This window comes from Apium graveolens, chromosome 9 (genome assembly GCF_009905375.1).
Source record: "Apium graveolens cultivar Ventura chromosome 9, ASM990537v1, whole genome shotgun sequence".
In the NCBI taxonomy this organism is placed as follows: Eukaryota; Viridiplantae; Streptophyta; class Magnoliopsida; order Apiales; family Apiaceae; genus Apium; species Apium graveolens.
Genome location: NC_133655.1, coordinates 3,485,639 through 3,510,137, shown reverse-complemented (window position 1 = coordinate 3,510,137; position 24,499 = coordinate 3,485,639). Strand labels below are relative to the sequence as shown.

Genomic DNA, 24,499 nt, shown 5'->3' with positions numbered 1-24,499 from the left:
CGCACTTTTCCCTTCCGCTATAAATATCCGCGGATAGAAAAAGTCCTTTCCGCGGATATTTACAGCGGAAGGTAAAAAAATATTTATTTAATCTGGGCCTTTGAAATAAAGATATCTAACGGTTGTGGAGCAGTAGGTTATATAGGGGTTATTCAACACACGATTGTTAGGAATTACTCCATCTGTTTTTTAATATATGACATTTGACTTTTTTGACACACATATTAAGGAGGGTTGACCACATAGCTAGAATTATTATTTTTAAGATTTTTTTTTGAATAAAAATATGAGATCAAAACTTTTATTCACAAAAAAAAAAAATTCGAAAGTCAAACCTCTTAAACATATGTGTCAGAAAGTTAAACGTCATATATTATAAAAAACAGAGGGAGTAAGTATGTGTGCTCTAATACTTGGGTTCTACTCCCTCTGTTTTTTCAATATATGACGTTTGACTTTCTGGCACACATGTTTAGGATGTTTGACCGTATAGTTAAAATAATTTTTTTCGAATTTTTTTTTGTGAATCAAAGTTTTGATCTCATATTTTTATTCAAAAAAAAAATCTTAAAAATAATAATTCTAGCTATATGGTCAACCCTCCTAACTATGTATGCAGAGGGGGTAGAACCCAAGTATTAGAGCAAGGTTCCTAGAGGACGAAGAACAGAACGCAGAGGACGAATAAGAAGACGAAGAACAGAAAGAAGATGAATTATATTGAGGAAAATAAATTATTATCTAAAAGGGAGAGGGGCAACGATTTGGAGGAGGATAAATTATCAAATAAGAGGAAGAGAAACCATAAGGAGGCAAAAGAGAGCGTTCTTCAAACGGGTGATATTATTAATTTATCGCACCTTCTTTTCACCAAAGACAGGGATTATCTCATCACTTGCCACCACCGGAATACCAACAAACTGGTATGTTTGTATCTCTTTTCATACAACCTGTCTGTGTTTTTTAACTACATGCACTGGAACTCATTGCAGAAAAAGCAAAATATGCCTATGTAATACTATTATACAGTCATCTTTTGCAATTAATAGTTGAATAAATAAGTTTGTCTAGTGTGTGCCTACGAGCACGTGTTAAGCACTAAAACTTATAAAGTTTAGAGTGTTTTGATTGGTGTATTTGTTGTAAATGGAGGGGGTCCATAATTATTAAGAAGCTATGTTACTCGGACTCGGTTATGGGTGTCGGACACGGGTTCGTATCTAAGTGTCGGACTCGGCAATATTCTGAAAAATTTACATGTTTTTGGCCTAAAATAAGTGTCCAAGTGTCCATACCCATGTCCGAGTGTCGAGTGTCCGACACGGATACTCGAAACAAAATGAAGAGTTTGGGTAACTAAGTTAAGAAGTACTGGCCAATCAAAACAAACTAAAATTATAGAAGTTTGTGCTTAGTGTGTGTCCATGGGTACACACCAGAAAACCGTTATTAAATTTCGGTCTATGCCTTACATTTTTTTCTCTCTTTTTTAGGTCAAGATCAAGGCCAAGGATCTTGGGGGTAAGTTTATTCTTCTACATTTTATGCATTTAGACAATTATGATTTTACTTGGAGTTGGAAAGCACCAGTAGCAACCCTCAAGGATATGTACATTAAGCTACACCCCAAAGGCGATTTTCAGATAGTCTTTGTTGCACTTAGAAATAATCTTGCCATTCCTTCTGAAACTCGTCAAATTCTTGGACATATATTTTCTTTGATGCCGCCATGCCCTGCCATCCCCTTGTCAGATCAAACGTCCATTCGACGCCTGGAAAGAATGTTTGGTATCCGCGATGCCAGGCATATCGGCCCTCTCTCATTTATCATTGACCCCTCAGGTGTGGTTTTGCAGTCTCATGCCACCCCTTTGCTTATTAGCTACGGAGCTGCTGCCTATCCTTTTACCAATGAAAGAATAAAATTCCTCGAGTCTGAAGATAGTCTATTACGAACTCAGCCTCGTTCTGTTGAAAAACTCTTGTCCTCTCCTGACCGTGATTATCTCATCAACAACAAAGGAAATCAGGTATACAATTCTATGACACCATGTTGTAAATTTCAACAACATTTTGCATTAATTAATCTTATATATGCTTTCCCTTATTGTTGTACTTCATTCGGCAGGTACCTCTTCATAATCTTGATGATAAGGTGGTAGGTTTATATTTTTGTCCATGTCTAGATGGACTAAGAACCACTAGGAAGCTGGAGATGGTTTATCACGAGTTGTCCCAAAAAATGGAAAAGTTTGAGATTGTTCTCATTTATGCACATGGCTGGTGTGAGCATGAGGAAACTTGTTCCCTTATAGATGAAGATTCCTTCTTGCATGAACTTAAGACAATGCCATGGCTGGCGCTTCCATTTGAAGACACAAATTGTATTAAGAAGTTGCAGAGACTCTTCCAATATCCCCAAGGTCTGGACTGGCCGAGGCCAGATGCAAGGATGGTGATCATCGGTCCTCATGGAGAATTTTTAGAACCGCTGGGCACTCACATATTGTCGACGTATGGTTCTCCAGCGTACCCATTCACCTTACTCAGTGCTGTCAATTTAGAGCTTGAAAGGGCAAAGAAAGTGAAGCCGGAGATGTTATGGGAACTAGACGCAGTATTCACACGAAGTATTGGGTCCCATATTCGATTTTCCCAATTTGTTGGAAGGAAAATCATAGTCTTATATGAGACTTATGAGACTGACAAATGGGTAACCACTAATACATTGAGGGAGCTGAAAGCAAGGTATTTAGAGATGAAGGGTACCGATGACGAGTTTGAAGTGATCCACATCTTCTGTGATGAGAAGTTTTCTACGCGCATCAAAGCACCCGTGCCATGGTTGATGCATCCTCCTTTTGACAAGAACACGTTTGCAGACAAATTTATGTGTTCTGTTTTTGGTAATGAAAGTGGACTTCTTGCATTTGATGCTGACGGGTCGGTTGTCAGAGTGACAGCATTCCCGCAATTTGGTGACAACAGGTCTTTTCCCTTCTATCACAATGGGAATATGGAAGACGAGGTCTTGCTGGATGTGAAGGAGAAAATTGCAGGTAGGTTAGAGTTAGTGTATGGGTCTGACATGCGCTTTGATGATTATGAGTAACGTGATTTTTGTCTAAAGAAAGACGTACTCTGCAGTACTCTGTAGTCTTCCCTGCAAATTTTAATGATCTGACAGTTGAAGCATATACTCGAGAACCAAAACGAGAAAAACAGGAATAGACATCACCCCTTTTACAACAGTTCCAAAAAAACCCGATAGGTTGTACTGAAACCGATGTTAAATAGGCGTTTTTCTAGTTGTCAACAGAGACTACTAATCAGGGGAGTACGATCACTAGACTCCAATTTTTTGTAGTATGTGTCGCGTTGAACACTTCATCGCAAGTTTGATTGAATACATAAGAGCATTAAAAGTAATTCTGGGTTATGAAATGCAACATGAACTTAGATCACTGACTAGAAGAAGAAACTATATCATAATAACATAAAGTCATCCTAATTCTCTCTATCTTCCTGTTGGTTCAGATTGCAGAACATTACTCCAAAACATATTAGCTACTTCAAAGAACACATAAAATAGTTAATATTAAAGAATCATTATACAAATTCACATAGATTAGCATAAATTCCAACGAATTTTGAGTCCACTTGTGATCAATGTTCCAAATTCACCAGCGCAGATAGATCATAGATGCCTTCACCTTCGTCTGTTTAGCTCGAGCACATCTATAGTAAGTGTACGGATGAGAGTGTGCTCGTTGGGACGATCGTATGATCTTTGCTGCACTAGTACTCCTCATGTGTATAACAGGTGAAGACACTTCTTCAAAAGGCCAATCTTTCGCCAGCTGCACTATTTTAGGATTTCTAAAGTGACTCAGAGGCCCATTCTGGTCCGGTTTGGACGCATCTCTTGTGACTCACCACTAGAAGGTCCATAGTCACTGCTAGAGTATTCATGGCTTCCTCCTGCCTTTCTGAATTTCTTCATGTCAACACTGTATGAGCCCTCGTAATCAGAGCTGGCATTTGAACCTGTCAGTGGACCGCCAGTTCTCACTCCTTCATGCAGGTCCTCCAACGACACATCGCCTTCTAATGCACGAACAATCTGTTTCATTTATTCAAACTATTAGACAATAGAAAAAGTTTGAAACTAATTGTTAAAGAGTATAAGATCCTGTTCGGGCCTTCCTCTACCATCTTAAAGAATCGCTTTCAAGAATCATACAGAACTGTCCTTGAAATTTCATACCTGGCTCATCTTTGGACGTCTTCTGGCAGAATGTCTAATGCATGCAGCAGCACATGCCACCATGCGTAGCATCTCATCAGCGTCATAGTTGTCTAGCAGGCGAGGATCCACGAGGTCATTATAATCTCCACCTTCCACTGCACGCATTAGAATAGGCCTAGCCTGTACATCCATAACAGCATTCATCAAGCAATTACCAATACATGTACAGACACAACAAGTTTAGATGGCACAGTCATTCATATTCCAATTTAAGGCTTCTTATTTTGTAGTTTGTTTGAACATGTTTGAGAAGAAACACATCTTTATACTTAAATTTCATCTATTAAATAATTTACAGTGATCTCTTGGTCTAGCGGTATCTCCTTCATCATCTGAAACAATTACTGGTCACTAAGGTGATTCTTACCCAGTCAATCAAGGTATCATTCTCATCATCGTCCATATCCACAGGGCGCTTTCCACTTATCAGTTCCAAGAGCATAACACCATATGAATAAATATCAGATTTCTCAGTTAGCTTGCCACTTGATGCATACTCAGGCGCCAAGTATCTGCATCATTACATAAATTGTTTTATCGATACTACTATCTAGGTAGAAAGTGCAAGCTTGTACTTGCAGTCTGCAGATCATGTAAAAAGATCACAATTGTGGTACATACTTACCCAAATGTTCCCATGATACGCGTAGACACATGTGTATAGTTTTCATTGGAAAGCTTAGCCAGGCCAAAATCTGCTACCTGTAAAAGGTGCATTTTAGCCTCATCGACTACTTAAAGAGTATGATGATCAAATTAGGATTTTTGTACAACAGAATACCTTGGCTTCGTAATGTTCATCAAGTAGAATATTTGCAGTTTTAATGTCTCTATGAATAATGCGAGGATGACCTGTAAATGACAAACAATTAACCATTAATAACGAAAAGATTAGCACCATCTTCTCTAAATGTATAGTGGAATATTTATCACTAACAATCTTCGTGAAGGTATGCGAAGCCTTTGGCTGATCCCATAGCAATTCGCATTCTTGTAGACCAGGCCATGACTGGAACATCTTTACCTGCATATTTGACAAAGTTCTCATGATTAAATTTTATATAATCAAGACATTACAACAAAATGGAATACTAGTATCTAGATCTATGTATCAAATTATGATTTCAGTTTGACAGAAAAAGTGTACCATGCAGGTGGTGCTCAAGGGTTTGATTGGGAACAAATTCATAAACCAGCAACCTCTGAGAGCCTGCAATACAATAACCAACCAAAGATACAAGGTGTCGATGATGGACACGACTAATAATCTCCACCTCGGCTTGGAATTCACGTTCCCCTTGGCCACTATTTAATTTGAGACTTTTCACAGCAATCTCCTTGCCATTTGGTAATACTCCTTTATGAACAAATCCAAAACCACCCTGTCCCAACATCTTAGACTGTGCAAATCCTCCGGTAGCAGCAGCTAATTCATCGTACGTGAACGTGCTCTTGTTGAATCCAAGGGCTAATGCTGGGTGGGGAGGTGGCATGGGAGGATGCTGTGGACCGGAGAAAGCAGAGGAGCTCATGTCACTACTGTGTCCCATAGGTGGTGGCGGTGGTGGAACTGCCCATCCGTATTCAGAACTAACTACACTACTCTGAGGCATCTTAAGATGATGTTCAGAAGATTGAGGATTTATCCCATATGAAGTTGGTCCACTGTTGTAGTAGGCATTACCTATGCATGTATTAGTGAAAATGTAATTAGATGGATAAAATGAAAGGCAACAAACATAATGCACAACCACTACTCGAAAAAGCCTGTCTTAGAAAGTGGCTTGGTTTTAGAGCGACTGGTTACTTAACACAAACATGTTGCAGTAAACATTTCAAAGACTATCATATAAAGATGAACCAATAGACATCGAACATATGACAACATCAGAAGAAGAAAAGCACTAGAATGATGTCGTAACATTTGATTAAGTAAAAAGATTGAAGAACCATATTGAAGGAGCATCATGGTATACTCTGGAAATGTAGAGTTACTATCAAGATAATTACTAAAATTATAAATTAACTATTTTCTTTCTGTCAATGAGATGAAGAGAATTGAAATGCATCAGTATTACTTTTGTTTCTTCGAGGTTCTGGGAAGTAATCAATATCATGATCCCGTCTCTTCTTCTTTCTGCAACAACAACAGATGCATGCTATGGTAAATAGAAGCAACAATGCTGCCCCTCCAACAACTCCTCCCATGATTGCTTTCCTAGTAGTATTATTGTCCATTCCACCTGATGCTTTTGACTTATGATGATGTGGGGGTGAAAGAGCTTTTGAATGGGACTCTTTTGAATGGTTCTCTTTTGAATGTGGTGGCGGTGGATTGTATGTTTTTCTGCCAGACGGAGAAGGTGGTGGGGGTGGAGGTGGCGGTGGAGGAGGTGACTTATTATTGCTCCCATTGTTGTTATTTCCACTGTTATTGTTCCCGTCATTATTGTTATTATTGTTGTTGTTGCTATTGTTGTTGTTGCTGTTGTTGTTGTTGCTGCTGCTGCCGCCGTTGTTGTTGCTATTATCATTGCCTCCATTGTTATTATTTTTGTTGGAAGACGACGAGTCAGAATCTGAGGCCATTTTTGTTGGCAAATTTCCTGACTATGATCCAAGTAAAACGAGACTATGATCTATGTGAAACGTTTCAGCAGACCCTGCCACTCCTCCAAATAATGACCCCTGCTGCTGCTAATTCATAACACAAAATCAACTTATCAAAAAACAAATTATTTTCAAACAAAACAGGCACACATCACATTTTATCAATCTAGCCATGTCCTTCAGCATGTATTAAATATGTTAGCTTCAATCATCATCTTCCCTCATATTTTCCGATGGTCAAATTTAACTAACATCGAAGCAACGTGATGTCTATGTCAGGTAGGAAGAGAGAATAAAATAGGACAGAGAGAGACAATGAGAAATGTTGAGGGGGTACCTGTAGGAGAAGGGCAGGGAATACTCTCAAAGAAAGGAGAGAAAAAAAATGATGCATTGTAATAATTTCTCACACAGAAACCGAAAGCTACAATTAAGCGACTCAATTTTTGTAAATTCCAATTTTAGTAAACCAATGCATGTCTCAACCTTCTGTTCATATTTTTAGCAAATCGGATTTCTTAAGAGTCTCTTAACATTATTATGAATGCATTTTTATTTATACCTGTTAAGTAACCGGTCACACTAAAACCTTAAGGTAGGAGAGGAAGAAGACCCCAACACGATCTTATACTCTTCAACACCCCCCCTCAATCGTAAGTAACCAACTCATCTAAAACCTCAAGGTAGTAGAGAAATGCCCCAACATGATCTTATACTCTTCAACAATACTCAGGCCAGTACGCCACTAATAGAATAACAGATTTAGTTCCTAAATCGCCAGACAAAGTCCGACTAATTTCATCTCTTGCCAATAACAATTACTAATCATCACTAATAGAATGAAAAGCAAAGAACAATTTTAAGAATATTTGCCTTCGAGTAATCCGATCGATTAAATGGTCTGCATTAGAGTCAGTAAGCTGCAGTATTTCCTTAAATCTGCATTAGAGTCAGGCTAGTCAGCAACTTTAAAATCTTGAAAGATTGTGCAGTTTGCATGTAAAAATGTCAGAAATACAAAAGTGCAGACCTAAATATCAGGAGAACACCAACTGCATAGACCTAAATAGTCTAGTGTTTACATGGGAACTATTCTTCTTTACAAACAGAAATATTGGGTCCTGGAATTTTACCAAAGGGCTGAGCATGTAATGGAAATCCAGGAAGTCTGTTTTTTGGATGCTGAATTCACAAGACCTTTAGAGCATCTTCAACAACTCTTCATTCCAAGCTCCTAGGTTAAATTCTGAGGAGAATTTTTGAAAAACAAGCTCCAAAAGACTCCTAACTCTTCCTCAAATACTTAGAGTAATTTCAAGAGTTACTTGACAAACTCCCAAAAAAATTATTATAATATAGACTCTTTAGTCATTTAACATGACTCGAGTCCAACAATCCTTCTCAGCTTCTCTCTACTTAATTTTAAAATAGTTATATACACTATAGGCAAGTCTCGGAGGGAATGGTGGTAGCATATTAGAGGGATACAATAATATATCCAAGTTTAAAATTTTTTAGAAGGCCTTACATGCTCCTCAATAAAGAGGAAGGGTTTGAAAATCTTAAATTTGTGTTAATTTTTGTTTCTTTGGAGTTGCTTTTAGAGCAATTCCAACAATTACTTAACATTCTCCACATAAATAATATTATTAAAATGACTCTTAAAAATTTAAGATACAAAATTAATATTTTACTCCAATAACTCTCCTCAATTTATTTCCTATATATTTTATATATATTTCTTTATCTATATTTTAAGGAAAAGTATGTGAGAATTGTAGAAAAAGGAGGAAAAATAATAAATATCAATATTTAAATGAAAGAGGAAGTAGGGATAAAGATATTGTTGAATATGATAAGAAATTTTATATCTTAAATTATTAGGAGGCAATTAAATAATATTATATTTAGAGAAAGCTCAACATTATTTTAGATGGTTCATCTAGGGAGCATCTGCATTTGAATTCTGAGTATAAAGTTTGCTACAAACAATCTCGAATCAAATGGTAGTAGTCTAGTAGACAGTCAGGAACAATGCAATTTAATGAACAAATTTTCAAGTATACTTTCTTTAATTTTATCATTCTCAATTAGATTAGAGATGGCAAATTAATGGCAAACTAATCCAGTTCCATGGATAAAAAATCGTATTTTTGAATTTACCGAACCCGAAATTTTCGATTTGATTTGAATTTGGATTTCAATGATAACAAATCGATAATTGATTTGAAACCCGAAATTCAATCCAAAATCTGATAAATGTTTACATATTTCAATATATATATAATATTTTAGATAGACATATAATTTACATATTTTATTTTATTATTTGTGTAGAAATAGATTAATAATCAATACTTATCTATTGAATTATAGTTCTCTTTCTCTTTCTCGATCTCAAATTTTATTATTTAAAATATAAATTCTTTTATATTTACCAACAAATTTTATTTGTGGATGATTACTAAATATTATTTTATTAGCGTATCTTAGATTTTTATCACCACCTCATTTCATGCAATATTTTACGTTTAAATACTTATTTATTTAAAATTTCTAATTTTAGTTATCGTAATAATGTAATTAATTATGTTTGCATGTACTATTGATATTAAACTTAATTACATAAGTTATAAACTTGGATATCCGAAAAAAATGATTCGAAAATTGACGGATTTGAATTTGGATAACGTGAAAAACATTTGAATTTAGATTTTATAATACTTTGAACTCGACATGTTACGATCCCTATTTTTAATGTTGTTTTACTACACGTATAAATAAAAGTAATACAATAAATAATAAATAAGAGTAAGACTCTAAAAATTAACTAAATTTTATTAATATATTATTTTAATTAATTTTCACAAAAAAAATACTCTCTCTGATTCAAAATAACTATCCAATTTTGAAAAAAAAATGTTTCAAGATAATTGTCCACTTATAATTCCAATATCAATATTCAAATTATAAAATTCAGTTTATATTTCCAAGATGAAGTATACACCAAATACAATTATTATTTTCAAAACTAATTTTATTGTATCATAAATAATGTGTATTTAATGTAGTCACGACAATAAATATGAAGACTAATACAATTTTATCACTAATATTAAAATTCTTAATATACACAATTTTTTTAAAAGTGACAAGTTATTATGAAATGGACTTTTCTGCACCCATTTCAAAATATTTTGAGCGCATAATTAAAATAATACTCCATCAGTTCCTCCTATTTGTTATCGTTTTTAAAAAAGTGTCCGACACACATGTTAAGGTAAATAAAAATTATGGTTCTATAACTTTTTTTAAAAAAATTATGTATAAAAATAGAATGTTTAGACTTTGATTCATAAAAAGAATTTTTATAAAAAAAGGTTATTGAACTATAATATTTATTCATCTTAAAATGCGTGTTGAACACTTTCTTAGAAACAATAATAATTGGAAAGGAGGGAGGGAGTAATTTTTAATTTTTTTTCTGAATAAAAATATATAACTTAAACTTTCATTTTTAAAAAAGTAAAAATAATAATTTTTATTACGCTGAATGTGTGCAAAAGGAAATCGAAAGTCACAAACCAGTTTTCCAGAAAGATCCTTGCACTGAAAAGCGTAAATAAATGTAGACAAACACAAATTCCAAAACCAAAAATAAAAATAATAAAAATAATAAAAATAAAAATGTCCGTCTTAAAATCATATACATCCGGTCCATTTAACGCTGTTGATATATATAATCGCGGTCAAATGATTAAACCATTACATACATACATAGACCCTAAATAAAGAACTGTAGGCAATTGAATTGAGGGGTGAAAAAGCTTGTAGATCCATCCAGATACTCTGTGTTAATTTGCACAATCATCATCATCATCATCATGCCTTCCCGTAGACGTACGCTTTTGAAGGTCATCATTCTCGGCGATAGCGGGTAACGATTCTCTCTCTCTCTCGCCCCCCCATCTCTCTCTCTCTCTCTCTCGCCCCCCCAATCTCTCTCTCTCTCTCTCGCCCCCTCTCTCCATCTCTCTCCCTCTCCCATCTCTCTCCCTCGCTCTCTCCCATCTCTCTCCCTCAGCTCTCCCATCTATCTCTCTTCCTCTCCCTGACTCCCTCTATCTCTCTCCCATCTCTCTTCCTCCCTCTCCCATCTCTTTTTCTTCCTCTCCCTGACTCTCTCTCTCTCTCCTCTCCCTGACTCCCTCCCCCTCCCCCTCTCTCATCTCTCTCTCCTCTCCCTGACTCCCTCTCTCATCCCTCTCCCTCTCGTATCTCTCTCTACTCCCTCTCTCTCTCTCACACATAAACACACTAAAAAAACAGTAGCTGGTTGTTTACTTGTTACTTATTGGTTTAATTATTTAGAGCAACAGATGATCGTCTCTTTAATTCAATGTATTGTACTAATGCGGTTAGTTTGATTATTATGCAATTTGGTTCGTGGACTGTTAATTTCGTGTTTGTGTGATTTTCGATGTAATTGCAGGGTTGGGAAGACCTCACTGATGAATCAGTATCCTTACCTGCTACTCCAGTTTTTTAATTTCGTCTGGATCTGTCAATTATATATATTAGTAATTTTATGAAATTAGGATTTGTTTCGTTGTTAGGTTTGAGTATGTGATGTTTTTATGATGACATGAATCAGATGCTGTCGTTTGTTTAGTTTGCCTTGATCGGTTCGATATATTTAAGTTATTTCATATCAAGCTTGTTTAGATAGTAAATGTTGAGTATGTGATATTTAGGATGAAATGAATAGTAATGGTCTCTTTATGTATGAGGTTTGCCTTTAACGATTTCATTTTAGATATGTAAATAAGAAGTTTAGTACTCAGTATAAGGCTACTATTGGAGCTGATTTCTTGACCAAGGAGATTCAGTTCGAGGATAGGCTCTTCACTCTTCAGGTTTGTCATTCAGGTTATTGTATTAATCCTTGGGTTTGTTACTTCTCCGTAGGGCTGTAAACGAACCGAGTTGGTCTTCAGACTCTGACTTGAGTCAACTCGTTTAACTCGACTTGACTCGACTCGTTAAGAAATCGAGCTCGAGTTCGAACAAAAAATATGTTCGTTAAGCTTATTGAGTCGACTCGGTTCGTTTACAGCCAAAGTTCTCCGGAAAGAACTCTTAATTGTACTATTATTTTAGATATCGAATTGTTTAAATATTGGTGAGAGAACTAATTATTAAGAGTCTAGTTTTGTTGACAAGACCTTGAATTGTTTTTCTTTTCCTAGTCTTTGAGATTAAGTTTTTTTAGCAGTCCGAGTGTGGTGTTGTGAGAGAAGAGCACATACTCTGACAGAGAATGTAGCTCTGACTATGAATTTGTCAACCATGTAGTTTAATCATAGCTCTGACTATGAAATAGACAGTTTCAGTTGATTGAGAGTTTGTTTGAACATTAACAGTTTATATAGAAACTACTGCTAGATCAATATTTTGTTCATCTGTTATCCTTCCACAATTGATTACTGTAAGTTTTGGCTATTTCAAAAAATATTTGTGACAAGTATTGGAATTGGATGCTGCTTATTTACATTAATGCATATGACTGGGAGGACAGATTATCTTGTTCAACATTTCTTCTATTACTTAATTTTCTACACTGGCTTCATTTTCTTGCTGAATATTTTCTCAATTTTCTGATGCTTGTTTGGTTTAAGAAAAAATATTTTGAGAATGTTATGATATAAGGGACAATAAATTTTCTTTCAAATCGTCAAAACGATACAAAACTTTTAGACTCCCAATCCTCTTCTTTCATTTTAACAATCCCTGTTCATCATTCAGTAAGCTGTCTCAGTACTCAATTCCACTGGCATTGCTTCCTTGCCGGAAGCCTTCAATTTTCTCATCAATGCTGCCCACCGGTTTTCCTACTTTTCGTTCCTTAGACAATTCACAATCCCTTGCCGATACCACAGCCCCTTGCCGGAAACCTGCATCGTCTGTCACTTTCTCCGTCTCTCTTACTCTCACATACAAAACAGATTCACTCATTTTCTCTGCTCTGTCTTTCTGCTAATTCAAGTCGTATCTTGGAGCGGGAAATGGTAGCATTGGAGGAATAAAGTTTGCAAACAGTTGGCTCCATTTGTGTTGCCAAATTGTTGTCCCACTCATTTTTATAATCATACCCAAACAAATAAACATAAATTTTTTTTGGAAAAAGAATATTTTCCTAGAAGCTATATTCTAAAATCGCGATAGTTTCGTGCAATAAAACGGAGTGATTTTTTTTTAGTTTGCCATTTTCCTGAAGGTTGCGTTAAACTATCTATGTAGGCAATCTGATCTTAGTTTGTGTTCTGTTATGGCCTCACGGGGCGTTTTTATTGTGAAGTGAGATTGAATGCTTGAGCTATTTTCATATTTGGCAGATTTGGGATACTGCTGGACAGGAACGCTTTCAGAGTCTTGGTGTTGCTTTCTATCGTGGTGCTGATTGTTGTGTTCTTGTATATGATGTTAACGTGATGAAGTCATTTGACAATTTAAATAATTGGAGGGAAGAATTTCTTATTCAGGCACATTTCTCTTACCCTTTGTATTTCCTAAAAAACCTTAATCCATTTCTTTGGAAATTGGAATAACGTTATCATTAAATTAATAAACACCCATTAACTATATGTCAAATGAAGTATATAGGATATGACATGATGGTCCAGTTTTTTTTTCTTGCAGGCAAGTCCTTCTGATCCAGAAAATTTTCCATTTGTTGTTCTGGGTAACAAGACAGATGTAGATGGCGGAAATAGCAGAGTGGTATGGGTGTCTTGAATTCTATTTTTTTCCACAAAATAAATTGATTGATTATTGAATGTATTTTCTTCTGTTTTCACTTGTCCTGGTCTGTTCCAGGTTTCTGAGAAAAAAGCGAGGGCGTGGTGTGCCTTGAAGGGTAATATTCCATACTTCGAGACCTCTGCTAAGGAGGGCATCAACGTGGAAGAAGCATTCCAGTGTATAGCAAAGAATGCACTGAAGAGCGGAGAAGAAGAGGAAATGTAAGTTGTGTTAACGCCCATCTTCCGTATTCCATGTATCATCTTGATGATATCTTGTTGTACCTTGTGTTAAACAGTAGTTAAATATTACTCCCTCAGTCCCTTCCAATTGTTTACATTTCTGGGGAAGTGTCTGACACGCATTTTAAGGTGCATAAAAAGTATAGTTATGTAACTTATTTTTACAATTTTCTTTTTCTGAATAAAAGTTGAATGTTTTAATTTTTATTCAGAAAAATAAAATTGTAAAATTTTTTTACAAAACTATACTTTATATGCACCTTAAAATGCGTGTCGGACACTCTCTAAAAAATGTAAACAATTGAAAGGGATGGAGGGAGTATGTTATCTATAAAGGTATGGCGAATAGTTAAATGTCAAGTATGAAAGTATGGAGGGAGTTCCATTGACAAGTTCACTGAAGAATGAATTTTTTATAGTGCTTGTGCACATAGTTATTTTTGAAAATACCCTCTCCTTACCCACTTTGATTAGATTCCCTGACATAGTTGTTACACTAGACTTGCTATTCTGTATTGTTAACATAGGGTTACGGACATGGTGTGACATTTTTTATTTCCTTTCGACTTTTAGATACTTGCCAGATACCATCGATGTTGGAAGCAGCAGTCAGCAGAGATCTACTGGATGCGAGTGCTGATACACTTTTTGGCAATCGAAAATCTGTCAAAGAACTACAGACAAGTTTGCTTATGATTCTTTATCAGTTTGTGTAATCTGTATCAGTTTGGCCAGGAGTATTTTGGTGGGTTTATACTGCTTCATCTGTATGTGTATGTCCTTGAAATCCTATGGAGGTCATTTAGTGGGGAAACCCGTAGACTTAATTGTATAATTTGTACAATGCACCAAAAGCTGAGATGTTATCTTTGATTGCAAAAGGTAACATGTATCTCATGCTGAATATATTTTCCCATCATCGTCCCCGTATTTGGGGAATGATCGTGTGTCAAAAAAATTGAATTTAATAGTGTGTGGCACTCTTCCATCAACTTGCACAATCTAAACCGCTGAAACTACTATAATCCAGAATACACCGACTAGTCCATAATGATACAGTGAGATTCCTTGAACTGCGAAATCCAGTAATCGCAATTTCTTTAAATCTGTAATGTTTTTGTGGTGTGTTTCAGCTAGTCATCTTTGTGGAGTTTCTGTTCAAGTCACAATATCCTTCATGTTGTTGCACCAGTAAACTTGTGTTCTGTTGTTTACTTGTCAAGTTCTTGAGATCAACTCATCATATCACCTGCTATATGTTACTCCTGCGCAATGTCGTTATTAAGTGATTAACAGCTAATTATGAACATTCTATAGCATCTCAAGAGCTACTATCTTCTTACCTATGATTAGTACTATCTGTTTATGGTTTAGGTTCATCACCAACTGTCTTCTTACCCTTCAGAAGAGGCTCATCATAGATGGGAAAATCCGGGAATGTCTCGAATTCCTCATTAGTTACTGTCTTCTTTCCCTTCAAAAGAGGATCGTCAAAATCTACAGGAAGATGCAGATCATACTCAACAAGTTCATCCTTTGTATCACTCTTCATTTTCTTGTCGGAACCAGAATTTCTTACGTCGGTAAGGTTTTGATTCTTCCACGTCTCGCCTTTCGTGACATGATCATACTGTTCTGGAGCAGGCCTTGCATATGCAGTGCTTGCATTCTGCATAGGAATTAAAATAAGAAGGTTTATGAGAAAGAAACAAATAACTCCCAATTTGATAAAAACTACTCTCTCCGTCCTTTTCATTTGTTAACGTTTTTGTTTTTGTGAGAGTGTTCAACATGCATTTTAAGATATGGAAAGTATAGTTCTCAACTGTATTTAAAAAAAATCTTTTTATGTATAAAAGATTTAAACATTCAATTTTTATTCACAAAAATAATTTTTTTAAAAAAATTATAAAACTATACTTCATATTCATCTTAAAATGTGTGCCGAACACTCCCTCACAAGAACACTCCCTCACAAACGATAACAAATGAAAATGACGGAGGGAGTATTCGAAATTTAAGATTAGGAAGCTAGGGAATTCTTTCTACTTATAAAGAGGATAGCAAGAAGAGCAAATGAAACTAATTGTGAGTGCATTTCTATCTGAATACACTGAATACAAATTCTGAATATCTTACAAGAGCCTCTAAGTTGCATCGAAGTATTATGATCATAACAAGCGCTATTTATAGACCATTTTTTATTTTTTATTTTTATTATTTTCCAAATATCAAAATGGGCATACTCCCCTGTAACAAAAACACTATATTGAAGTAAATCAAACTAAACTTATCTGGTAGGATATGGAGAGATTGAGTTTCTACTTTCTAGATTATATAAGTTGTTTTCACAAAGATCATGACCTCTAAAAAATGCAAATCCAAAATTTTTTTGGTTCTAATACTAATTCCATACCCAAATTCAAGTTTCACATATCCGATTCAGTAAATGCAAAATTTCAGATTTTGAATCGATATCCGTCTTATCTGATTATTAGTAAGCATTTTCCTTCTGAAACTAAAGTTTAAATTATGTTTTTTTAAAGTTTCATATAGTTGTTTGTAGTCTTTGGACTTTGCATAGTTCTATAATATATAACCAAGTTTTTTAATAAATGCGCTCCATCAAGGCGAGCGCCTCACCTCATCACCTAGGCTCCAAGGAACCCTAGTGCCTCAGTGCGCGTCACCTCATTGCATAGGCTCACACAAGTAGAATTACTGACAGAATTACATAGAAGCACCCAGAGATCATGCACTAATCAGCTTTACAGGTCAAATTGACAATTCTGCACAGGATCTAAGTTGCAAATAATGTGTCAAAAGAAAAATATAGGTTGCAAATAATGTGTCAAAAGAAAAATATAGGTTGCAAATAAATTTAAATCAAGATAATTGGCAAATTGTTCAGTATTCACCATTGAACTAATAGGACGTGCCATTACAAAAACTGCAATGAAAACAAATTAAAACCACACTTTTGGCTACTATCTCGTAAATATGGCCGTCGCTCCTTATCTAAGCAGATTAAACTTTTTTGCATCTTACAGGAATTAAGTAGCTCAGCCATTAAAACATCCGGTCCCCCCGCTACCAAAAGTTGGGACCCCGTTTCAAAGGTAACTTCCATCCGTTCACTAATGATACAATTGTGCTGTGGTGCCTTACAAAAATTTGACTTGGGCCCTCATGCCAATAACAGTCTTCATCGATTCTGTGCCATTAACCTATGCCTATTGACTAACAGTTGACTCCGCAGTTTTGCTCTTACGGGATCTTTTTCTTTTCCGACTCCTGCTTCTCACTGTTTGTTCAGCATCCTTACTTTCCTGCATGTCCACAGTGATACAGAAATTTACAAGTAATCTTTCGAATCGTAATACAGTATGTACAATAAAGGTTGAACTATCATTTAGTCTCTATATAATCACTAACGAGCAGCGAAATTTATGATACATGCGCTTCATTAATACATAAACACTCACCTTTTTTGGAGCATTATTCTGGTTCCCTTGAGTCTTCTTTTTCTTACATGATAGTGGGTTGGGACCCTGGCAAGTACAAGGAAGGAATAATCAGAAAAGTCATCATAGAGAAGAAAAGGACACAAAAGAAAAAAAAAATCAAATAGTGGAGCTATTAGCTAGCACTCCGCAAAGCTAGCTACACAGATGTAAATCCCCAAGAACACTGATCACCAAGTATGTTCACTCTTTTGGTGTGTCTGTCAACACACCAGACAGCTCGAGGTATTACACAAGTGAAGTGTCACATTAGGAGGTTATTCCAAATTTTAGATAATAGTGGGTTTTTCATATATATGAAAAAGGACTATGACCAGACAGAGTAAGCAACAACCGAACTTCAGGACAAAGAATAAAGGAGTAAAATCAGAGTGAGGCAAGATTTGGTAGCAGGACGTAACCTTAGCTTTTTTTCTCTTAAACTGGACTTTATCCTTTAAATCTGTTTTCTTTTTCTCGCCAGGTAACTTGAGGGTTTTGGACCCCAGAAATTTCTGTTCCACGCCTTCCGGCATATCAGGGGAATCTGCTGCTTTAATAACTGGTCCGCTATACTTTTTCATGTTTAACATTTTCAACTCCAAGTCAGTTAAATGCAACCGTTCCTCTTCAGCAGATTTTGCAAAATCGCGTTGAGATTTTGACAACGGATCAAGGAGTAGGGCATTTCGCAGGCCAAAAATTAGTGGCACACCAGGTATCTGCAATCAGAAAACATTCAAATTAATTAGACACGGTATGCAGACTGAACAAGATAACAGATAATAGTTAAGCACTATATTACCCTTCAGAGAGATAATAATATAGAAAACTGTAAGGTACATTGTACTACAAAGGAACCACAGCAAAATAACAAGTTTGTAGCATTGTCATGTTCTTGGAAGGTAAAGATTATTGTTTCCGCAAGAGGTGATATGAATGCTTAGTATAATTGGTATGACTGAATGGGATAGAGGAACACCAGGAAAGAGAAGAAATACGGGTGGGTACTGCTACCCTGAATACTCCCTTGCATACAAGTAAAGACCCAAGAGTCATACCATTAACCAATAGAAAAACACAACATGAAGCCAATGATCATCTAACATCATTATATAAACAAAATTGCAGCTATATTACTGGACATTAAAAATGTTTTATATATTTTTTTAAATAAAAGAAAATATTAGGCAGACCAAAACAGTTGCCAAAACCAAAAGGCTTGACTGCCCTTGTACTCTTAACTTGCAAAAGCTAATCCTACTCTAAAGAAAGACACTTCTGCAATTAGATTTATGGCGTCCGCTTAAAGAAAAAATTATAAAAGTCTAAAAAATGTGAACTGAGATACCAATTAACAAGAAAACTTTTTCAAAAAAACCATCACAAGCTTCAATCATCAATTTTCCAAGATTCTATCCATGTTTCACATGTCACATTATCGCTTTACATTTCATTTAGATAAATAAAAATGCACAGACCTCCTGTAAGTTCTTCCGAAAATCAGCATCCTGCGTAGCAACAAAGAAGTGCTCTGCATTGTTTTCGCCAATAAGTTCCGTAATGCAATCCACCGCACTCTTTCTCTTATCATGGTCACACCTAAAAACAAACCTCATCATCATATCATAAAACCAACAAAAAACATTTATACAAAATCTTAACATTTTCCCAATACCAAAAATAACAGCTCTAACCTCGCAGGCATAATATTCCGAGCTACGCTAAGAGTACCACTATAAGCACCACCAAGCCTCCCCAATTCTGCAAGAACACATCTTACCAACCCAAAAATAATAAACAGTCAAAATCAAAAACCACCAAAAGGGTATCTCTAAGAATCAAATATAAACCACCCCATCATCTCAAAACAGTAAAAAAACAAACCTAGTAGTAAAAATCTTAACTTCAGCACCAAGAAGATTAGCAAGAACAGTATCAACAGGACTAATATCATGAGCTACACAATGATGAATAAAAGTCCCATCACAAAGAACCTTAAAAGGGTCTCTAAATCCAAAACATGCTGTGAAAAATCTCACAGTTCTACGGTGACGTTTTTGCCTCTTTAGCCTCATCTGTAAAATACACACACATACACACACACAAAAATTTCAACAAAATTAATAGGCATAAACTGATGAATAGATAGATACACGAGCACAGAGTCTATGGCTTTGTTGAATTGGAAAAAGATGTAGCAGAGATATAGATACAGATTATGTATGTACGTTTTAGGGATTTGAAAATTTGTGTTTGGGTTTAAGCAGGCCGGGTCTAGGGTTTAAGACATTAGATCAAAAGCCCAACAGGGCCCAAAACATGGCCCTCTTAAAAAACGCAAGTGGATAATTTCTCTATTCTCCCCTGTCCAAAAGGCTTTGTCACTTTAGTTTTTTTATGAGGTAAATTTTTTAAAAAAAGTAAGTTTGCGGGATTTATCTAATTGAAATTTTTTTAAAAAAATGGATTTTCAAAATTTCGGGATATTTGGATTCTAAAAAATTATTTAAAATCTGATGGCATTTAATAAGAATTGTGAAAAGTTTTTTAGAATCTGGATGTATTCAAATTAAATTTTAGTGGTATTTTATTTAGAATTTAAAAAAGTTCATCAAAATCTGAATATATTCAAAAGTTTATGGATTTTTTTTATTTGAAAAGTGATGAATTTTGATGGATTTTTGGTACAATTTTTATTATTTTGAAATCTCTTAAAATTTGTAGGTTTCCTGAAAAAATTCACAAAATCATCAAGACTTCGTGTAAGATTTTTTCCCCAAACTTCATCAAAATCTGCGAACAATTAAAATAAACGATTTTTTTTTAAAAAAATCATAACTTTTTTTGAACTAAAATTCCATTAATCCAAGAAATAATTCAACAATATAGACTCCAACAAACAGGGAGAAGGATAAGTAAAAAAGTTCACAGTTCCTGACTTACAAGGAAGCCTTGTCTATATCATGAGCTACCTTATTAGCTTGTTTTTTTAGATAAGCATGAACGACAAACATATGATATCATTGAAACTAGAAGTTGCAGGACAACATAATAAATACTACTCCCTCCGTTCCGCTGGATAATTTACATAAACTGTTTGCACGTATTTCGAGGTTTCAATAAAGTATAGTTTTATAATGTTTTTTTTTTTTTTTGAATTAAAGTTTAAACATGAAACTTTTTTTCAGAATTGTTTTTTTTTAAAAAAATATTATGGAAGTATACTTTAAACGAGTATTGAAAAGTGTGTCGAAAAGTAACGTAAACAATGCAGTGTGACGGAGGGAGTACTACTTACCTTGCTACAAGTAGAAGGCCTTCCTCCTCTAAAGCATCCATATCCTGCTTAACCAGCATTCTAAAATCAAAAATGTTATCACATTCAATATAAACCCGGGGAGTATTCTTGACAAAAGCAATTTTCATTGCAAGGTGTATTGCCCATAGCAATGATACCAACACTATTAAGATTACCAATCCCTGATGGGACATCATGAACACCCCATGCACATTGATATTTATAACATTATTAAGGGTGTTGACCCTAAATGTCACTTGCGGTTAAAAATGACCCTAAATTTCACTTTAAAATGGTACATCGTGTAACGTTTATATAAAGGACCTAAAACGGAATTTTGTGTACAGTTTTGACATTTTGATTTTTTTTATGCGCAAAATGGTGGATAAAGTACCGTTTTGGTACAAAACGCTATATGATATACCGTTTTGAGCCAAAACGCTACTTCAACTAACGTTTTGCACATTATAATTTTTTTTTTAAAAAAATAAAGTATCAAAACGACACACTATGTACCGTTTTGCATCAAAATAACAAAACGTAACACGAAGTACCGTTATAAAGTGACATTTTGGGACATTATTTTTAAAAATGATATTTTGGACTATTTAACACTCAGAAATGACATTTTGGTCCATTATTCATTATTAGGAGTGAACCACTAATTATCCATAAAAAAAAGAAAGATGAATAGAAGAACTGTGCAAATATGGATGAGAAATGGAGTTGATGCATTGCCCATAATAATGAAGCAACAATAACGTGCCATACCCATTGTTCCAGAAATCGGCGATTTTGCCGATAAATCGGCCGATAAATCGACGATCGGTAAACTACCGATCTATTATCTTCAAATCGCCGGAAAAAACGTATTCTGAAAATCAGGGGGAAATCGTCATAAATCGGGTTAAAATCGGGAGAGTCATAACAATGAAAGAGTATCGATGACAAGGTTTGAAGAGATGAAGGAAAGTTATACATATAGATATATAGATACGAACATAATAGACAAAGAATGGAGAAGACGAAGCCACGCACAACTCCCCAGAACTCTCTGCCTTTGTATACAAATATACATAAAGGGCATAAAAGTAATTATATATATAGAATTCTTTTTATTAATTTATTCATTCATGTACTTTTTTTTACGGAACAATCACGTCCTTTGATATAGTATAATTAATATTTTATCAAACAAATCTATTATAATGACAAAATAATAAATCCTTTTATATAATTTTTTTTTAATCTAAAATTTTAATATATATATATGTATATAATGATAATAATAATCTAATTGGATATATATATATATTTTATAAAAAATATTAAAATACATCCGATTTTTTTCCGATTTTATATACCGATAAATCCCCGATTTCCGATAAATCGCAAATCGATAGCTCAACCGATCTATCCCGATTTCCGATTTCTATAACACTGGCCATACCTTAAAACAAGCATCGGTTGGTTTGGATAACATAACAGTACACAGAGAGAAGTTATTGAAAACACATTGATTCCAATTCCACCAACTCGAGACAAAAGCCCAAAAACTGTCTCTCTCATTAACAATACGCCACTACTATTTATATAACAACGCCAAATTACGCTGTTTGGGAGAGACAACACCAAGACCCCCTTTTTGCTTTGGCAAACACACCTTATTCCAAATAGATTTGGCAATACTGGTATACGACACGTGGATACTGTACGAAACGATACGAATAATTAGTGTTTAGATTTAATACCTTTTTAGATTGATGCTAAATGAAGAAAATAGAGCACAGAAACATAGAGCAAATACTAGGTTCAATAATTCAAGAAAAGTAGATTGGAAAAACTGTCCTAATCCCCTCTCATCCACCACCAGCCTTATAACACCCCAAAATAGTACTGCTCCAATAACAGAAAATATTCCTTAGTTACAAAGACAGAAATGCCCTTCTAAGAATATTACAGGTAATAAGTCTGAGAAATGAAAATACTAATAATATAAGGTTGACAGGGTGGTCATTGTGCCATATTACTCCCCCTCAAGCTGGGAGGGGAGCTCTGCTACGATCCCAAGCTTGCCTAGAAGTTTGTAGTGCTGTTTAGTTGACAAAGCTTTTGTGAAGACATCTGCAAGTTGGGAATGAGAAGGAATGTGTCTGGGGACGATAGTACCAGAGTTGATTTTGTCACGAATGAAATGGCAGTCGACTTCTACGTGCTTTGTTCATTCATGTAGCGCGGGATTGGCTGCCATGGCAAGAGTAGCTTGATTATCACAGTGTAACGCAGTTGGAGGTAGTTCCTGCAAACCCATGTCCTTAGGTAGAGAAGACAACCAAGTTATTTCACATGTGGCCACCGCCATTGAACGATATTCCGCCTCTACAGTTGAACAGGCTACCGCTGGTGGATGAGAGGGGATTAGGACAGTTTTTCAGATCTACTTTTCTTGAATTATTAAACCTAGTATTTGCTCTATGTTTTTGTGCTCTATTTTCTTCATTTAGCATTAATCTGAAAAGGTATTATGGTATCAGAGCCGCTGATGAAGATTTAAAGAGTGAAATAAATAGAGTGTCTCTTTTTGGTTCATGTTTTGTGTGTGTGTCTCCCTTTTCTGGAAGCTCATTGTTTTGTATCTCGGTGTTGCTGTGTTGCAGTGTTCTTTAAGAGCTGTACTGTAATGGCTTCTGGGAGTAAGTTCTCGTTTAGTGATATGCGGAACCCGTTGTTTCTGCACCCGTCTGATAATCCATTGTCGATTAGTGTCACCAAACTTCAAGGAGCTGGTGATTATCGCACATGGAAGCGCTCTATGGAGATTCAGCTGTCTTCAAAGCGAAAACTGGGTTTCGTCACAGGTTTAGAGGTCGGAAGTGTGACTGATGCAACTGAAGCCTTGCAGTGGGACACCTGTAATAGTATGGTAACCTCTTGGATTCAAAACAATATTTCAGACTCTATTAAACAATATGTGCTATTTATTACGTCTGCATCTGAAGTATAGAAACAGTTAGAGACTCGTTTTCATTTAACTCATGGATCTAGGAAGTATAAATTGAGTAAAGAAGTGTATGCTTTGAAACAAAATGGGAGTCCTGTTAATGATTATTTTACTTCCTTGAGTAGCTTGTGGGTCGAACTAGATTCCATGAATTTATTGCCTGCTATTACTACTGATAGTGATGATGTCTCAAAATTGTTGAAAGCTATTCACACTCAAAAGGAAGAATGTAAATTATTTCAATTTCTCAATGGATTAGATGATGTGTATGGCCCCCAACGCAGTCAATTGTTAATGACTGTCCCACTACCTAGTGTTGAGATGGCTTGTGCAGCTATTCAACAAGAAGAATCTCAAAGGGATGTTTTAAAGTCTTCCTTTCCTTATGAGAATGAAATGTCAGTTATGTTCACAAAGAGTTCTGCTAGCACTGATAGGCCTTTTTCTTGCACAATAGGCATCTGCTTCGTCTCGATGGCCTAATCCCAAGCCTTATGTGCCACATAGAGGTCCATCTGCTGCCAATGTCTCTGTTGACTTCTCAAAACCAACCTCTTCACAACAACTAGTTGTTTTATCTCCTCAGCAACTGCATCAGTTGCTTCAACTTCTACCTAGTTCCACCCTATCAAATGAAAATACTAATAATATAAGGTTGACAGGGTGGTCATTGTGCCATATTATCGAAAATTTGGTACACAAAACACGAAAGTACTCGAACACGAAAAAACA

General features: G+C 35.4%; 5 protein-coding genes across 6 annotated transcripts; 3 read left to right on the top strand and 2 right to left on the bottom strand.

Annotated features, from left to right (window-relative positions):
* Positions 1-443: 443 nt before the first annotated feature.
* Positions 444-3,429, top strand: LOC141683647 (putative nucleoredoxin 1-2). Of its 2 annotated transcripts, XM_074488397.1 has the most exons (4): positions 444-923; positions 1,494-1,521; positions 1,753-2,030; positions 2,129-3,429. In XM_074488397.1, the coding sequence occupies exons 1-4, from the start codon at positions 711-713 to the stop codon at positions 3,110-3,112; spliced, it is 1,503 nt and encodes a 500-aa protein (XP_074344498.1). In that variant the 5' UTR covers positions 444-710; the 3' UTR covers positions 3,113-3,429. The 2 variants fall into 2 exon arrangements, with proteins under 2 accessions (XP_074344498.1, XP_074344497.1); XM_074488396.1 differs by having other exon boundaries at positions 445-923; positions 1,494-2,030.
* A 139-nt stretch (positions 3,430-3,568) lies between these two features.
* Positions 3,569-7,276, bottom strand: LOC141683646 (putative proline-rich receptor-like protein kinase PERK6). Its single transcript, XM_074488395.1, has 9 exons — positions 7,257-7,276; positions 6,388-7,003; positions 5,457-5,993; positions 5,247-5,333; positions 5,091-5,161; positions 4,935-5,011; positions 4,677-4,821; positions 4,268-4,429; positions 3,569-4,123 (listed from the first exon to the last, which is right to left on the bottom strand). The coding sequence occupies exons 2-9, from the start codon at positions 6,896-6,898 to the stop codon at positions 3,890-3,892; spliced, it is 1,824 nt and encodes a 607-aa protein (XP_074344496.1). The 5' UTR covers positions 6,899-7,003; positions 7,257-7,276; the 3' UTR covers positions 3,569-3,889.
* Positions 7,277-10,674: 3,398 nt separating this feature from the next.
* LOC141687242 (ras-related protein Rab7) lies at positions 10,675-14,954 on the top strand. The gene is made up of 7 exons (XM_074492452.1): positions 10,675-10,856; positions 11,412-11,438; positions 11,736-11,835; positions 13,315-13,461; positions 13,619-13,699; positions 13,796-13,941; positions 14,536-14,954. Exons 1-7 carry the CDS (start codon positions 10,804-10,806, stop codon positions 14,600-14,602), a joined length of 621 nt encoding a protein of 206 aa, XP_074348553.1. The 5' UTR covers positions 10,675-10,803; the 3' UTR covers positions 14,603-14,954.
* Positions 14,955-16,811: 1,857 nt separating this feature from the next.
* LOC141682800 (uncharacterized) lies at positions 16,812-19,693 on the bottom strand. The gene is made up of 6 exons (XM_074487494.1): positions 19,353-19,693; positions 19,163-19,243; positions 18,947-19,067; positions 17,888-18,187; positions 17,448-17,513; positions 16,812-17,291 (listed from the first exon to the last, which is right to left on the bottom strand). Exons 1-6 carry the CDS (start codon positions 19,541-19,543, stop codon positions 17,196-17,198), a joined length of 855 nt encoding a protein of 284 aa, XP_074343595.1. The 5' UTR covers positions 19,544-19,693; the 3' UTR covers positions 16,812-17,195.
* A 3,753-nt stretch (positions 19,694-23,446) lies between these two features.
* On the top strand, positions 23,447-24,250 carry LOC141683731 (uncharacterized). The gene is made up of 2 exons (XM_074488484.1): positions 23,447-23,689; positions 23,771-24,250. The coding sequence occupies exons 1-2, from the start codon at positions 23,447-23,449 to the stop codon at positions 24,248-24,250; spliced, it is 723 nt and encodes a 240-aa protein (XP_074344585.1).
* Positions 24,251-24,499: the final 249 nt, after the last annotated feature.

Excerpts from the sequence above, each read along its gene's own strand:
- LOC141683647 (XM_074488396.1), top strand. The coding sequence starts at position 711 with ATGAATTATATTGAGGAAAATAAATTATTATCTAAAAGGGAGAGGGGC. Across the intron at positions 924-1,493 it reads ACCGGAATACCAACAAACTG|GTCAAGATCAAGGCCAAGGA; the intron begins GTATGTTTGTAT and ends TCTCTTTTTTAG. Across the intron at positions 2,031-2,128 it reads TCAACAACAAAGGAAATCAG|GTACCTCTTCATAATCTTGA; the intron begins GTATACAATTCT and ends TTCATTCGGCAG.
- LOC141683646 (XM_074488395.1), bottom strand. The coding sequence starts at position 6,898 with ATGGCCTCAGATTCTGACTCGTCGTCTTCCAACAAAAATAATAACAAT. Across the intron at positions 4,430-4,676 it reads ATGATACCTTGATTGACTGG|GCTAGGCCTATTCTAATGCG; the intron begins GTAAGAATCACC and ends ATGGATGTACAG. Across the intron at positions 4,124-4,267 it reads GACGTCCAAAGATGAGCCAG|ATTGTTCGTGCATTAGAAGG; the intron begins GTATGAAATTTC and ends TAAATGAAACAG.
- LOC141687242 (XM_074492452.1), top strand. The coding sequence starts at position 10,804 with ATGCCTTCCCGTAGACGTACGCTTTTGAAGGTCATCATTCTCGGCGAT. Across the intron at positions 10,857-11,411 it reads ATCATTCTCGGCGATAGCGG|GGTTGGGAAGACCTCACTGA; the intron begins GTAACGATTCTC and ends ATGTAATTGCAG. Across the intron at positions 13,942-14,535 it reads AGCGGAGAAGAAGAGGAAAT|ATACTTGCCAGATACCATCG; the intron begins GTAAGTTGTGTT and ends TTCGACTTTTAG.
- LOC141682800 (XM_074487494.1), bottom strand. The coding sequence starts at position 19,543 with ATGAGGCTAAAGAGGCAAAAACGTCACCGTAGAACTGTGAGATTTTTC. Across the intron at positions 19,244-19,352 it reads GTTAAGATTTTTACTACTAG|ATGTGTTCTTGCAGAATTGG; the intron begins GTTTGTTTTTTT and ends TGGGTTGGTAAG. Across the intron at positions 17,514-17,887 it reads TTAAGAGAAAAAAAGCTAAG|GGTCCCAACCCACTATCATG; the intron begins GTTACGTCCTGC and ends TGTACTTGCCAG.
- LOC141683731 (XM_074488484.1), top strand. The coding sequence starts at position 23,447 with ATGGCTTCTGGGAGTAAGTTCTCGTTTAGTGATATGCGGAACCCGTTG. Across the intron at positions 23,690-23,770 it reads GGGACACCTGTAATAGTATG|AAACAGTTAGAGACTCGTTT; the intron begins GTAACCTCTTGG and ends TCTGAAGTATAG.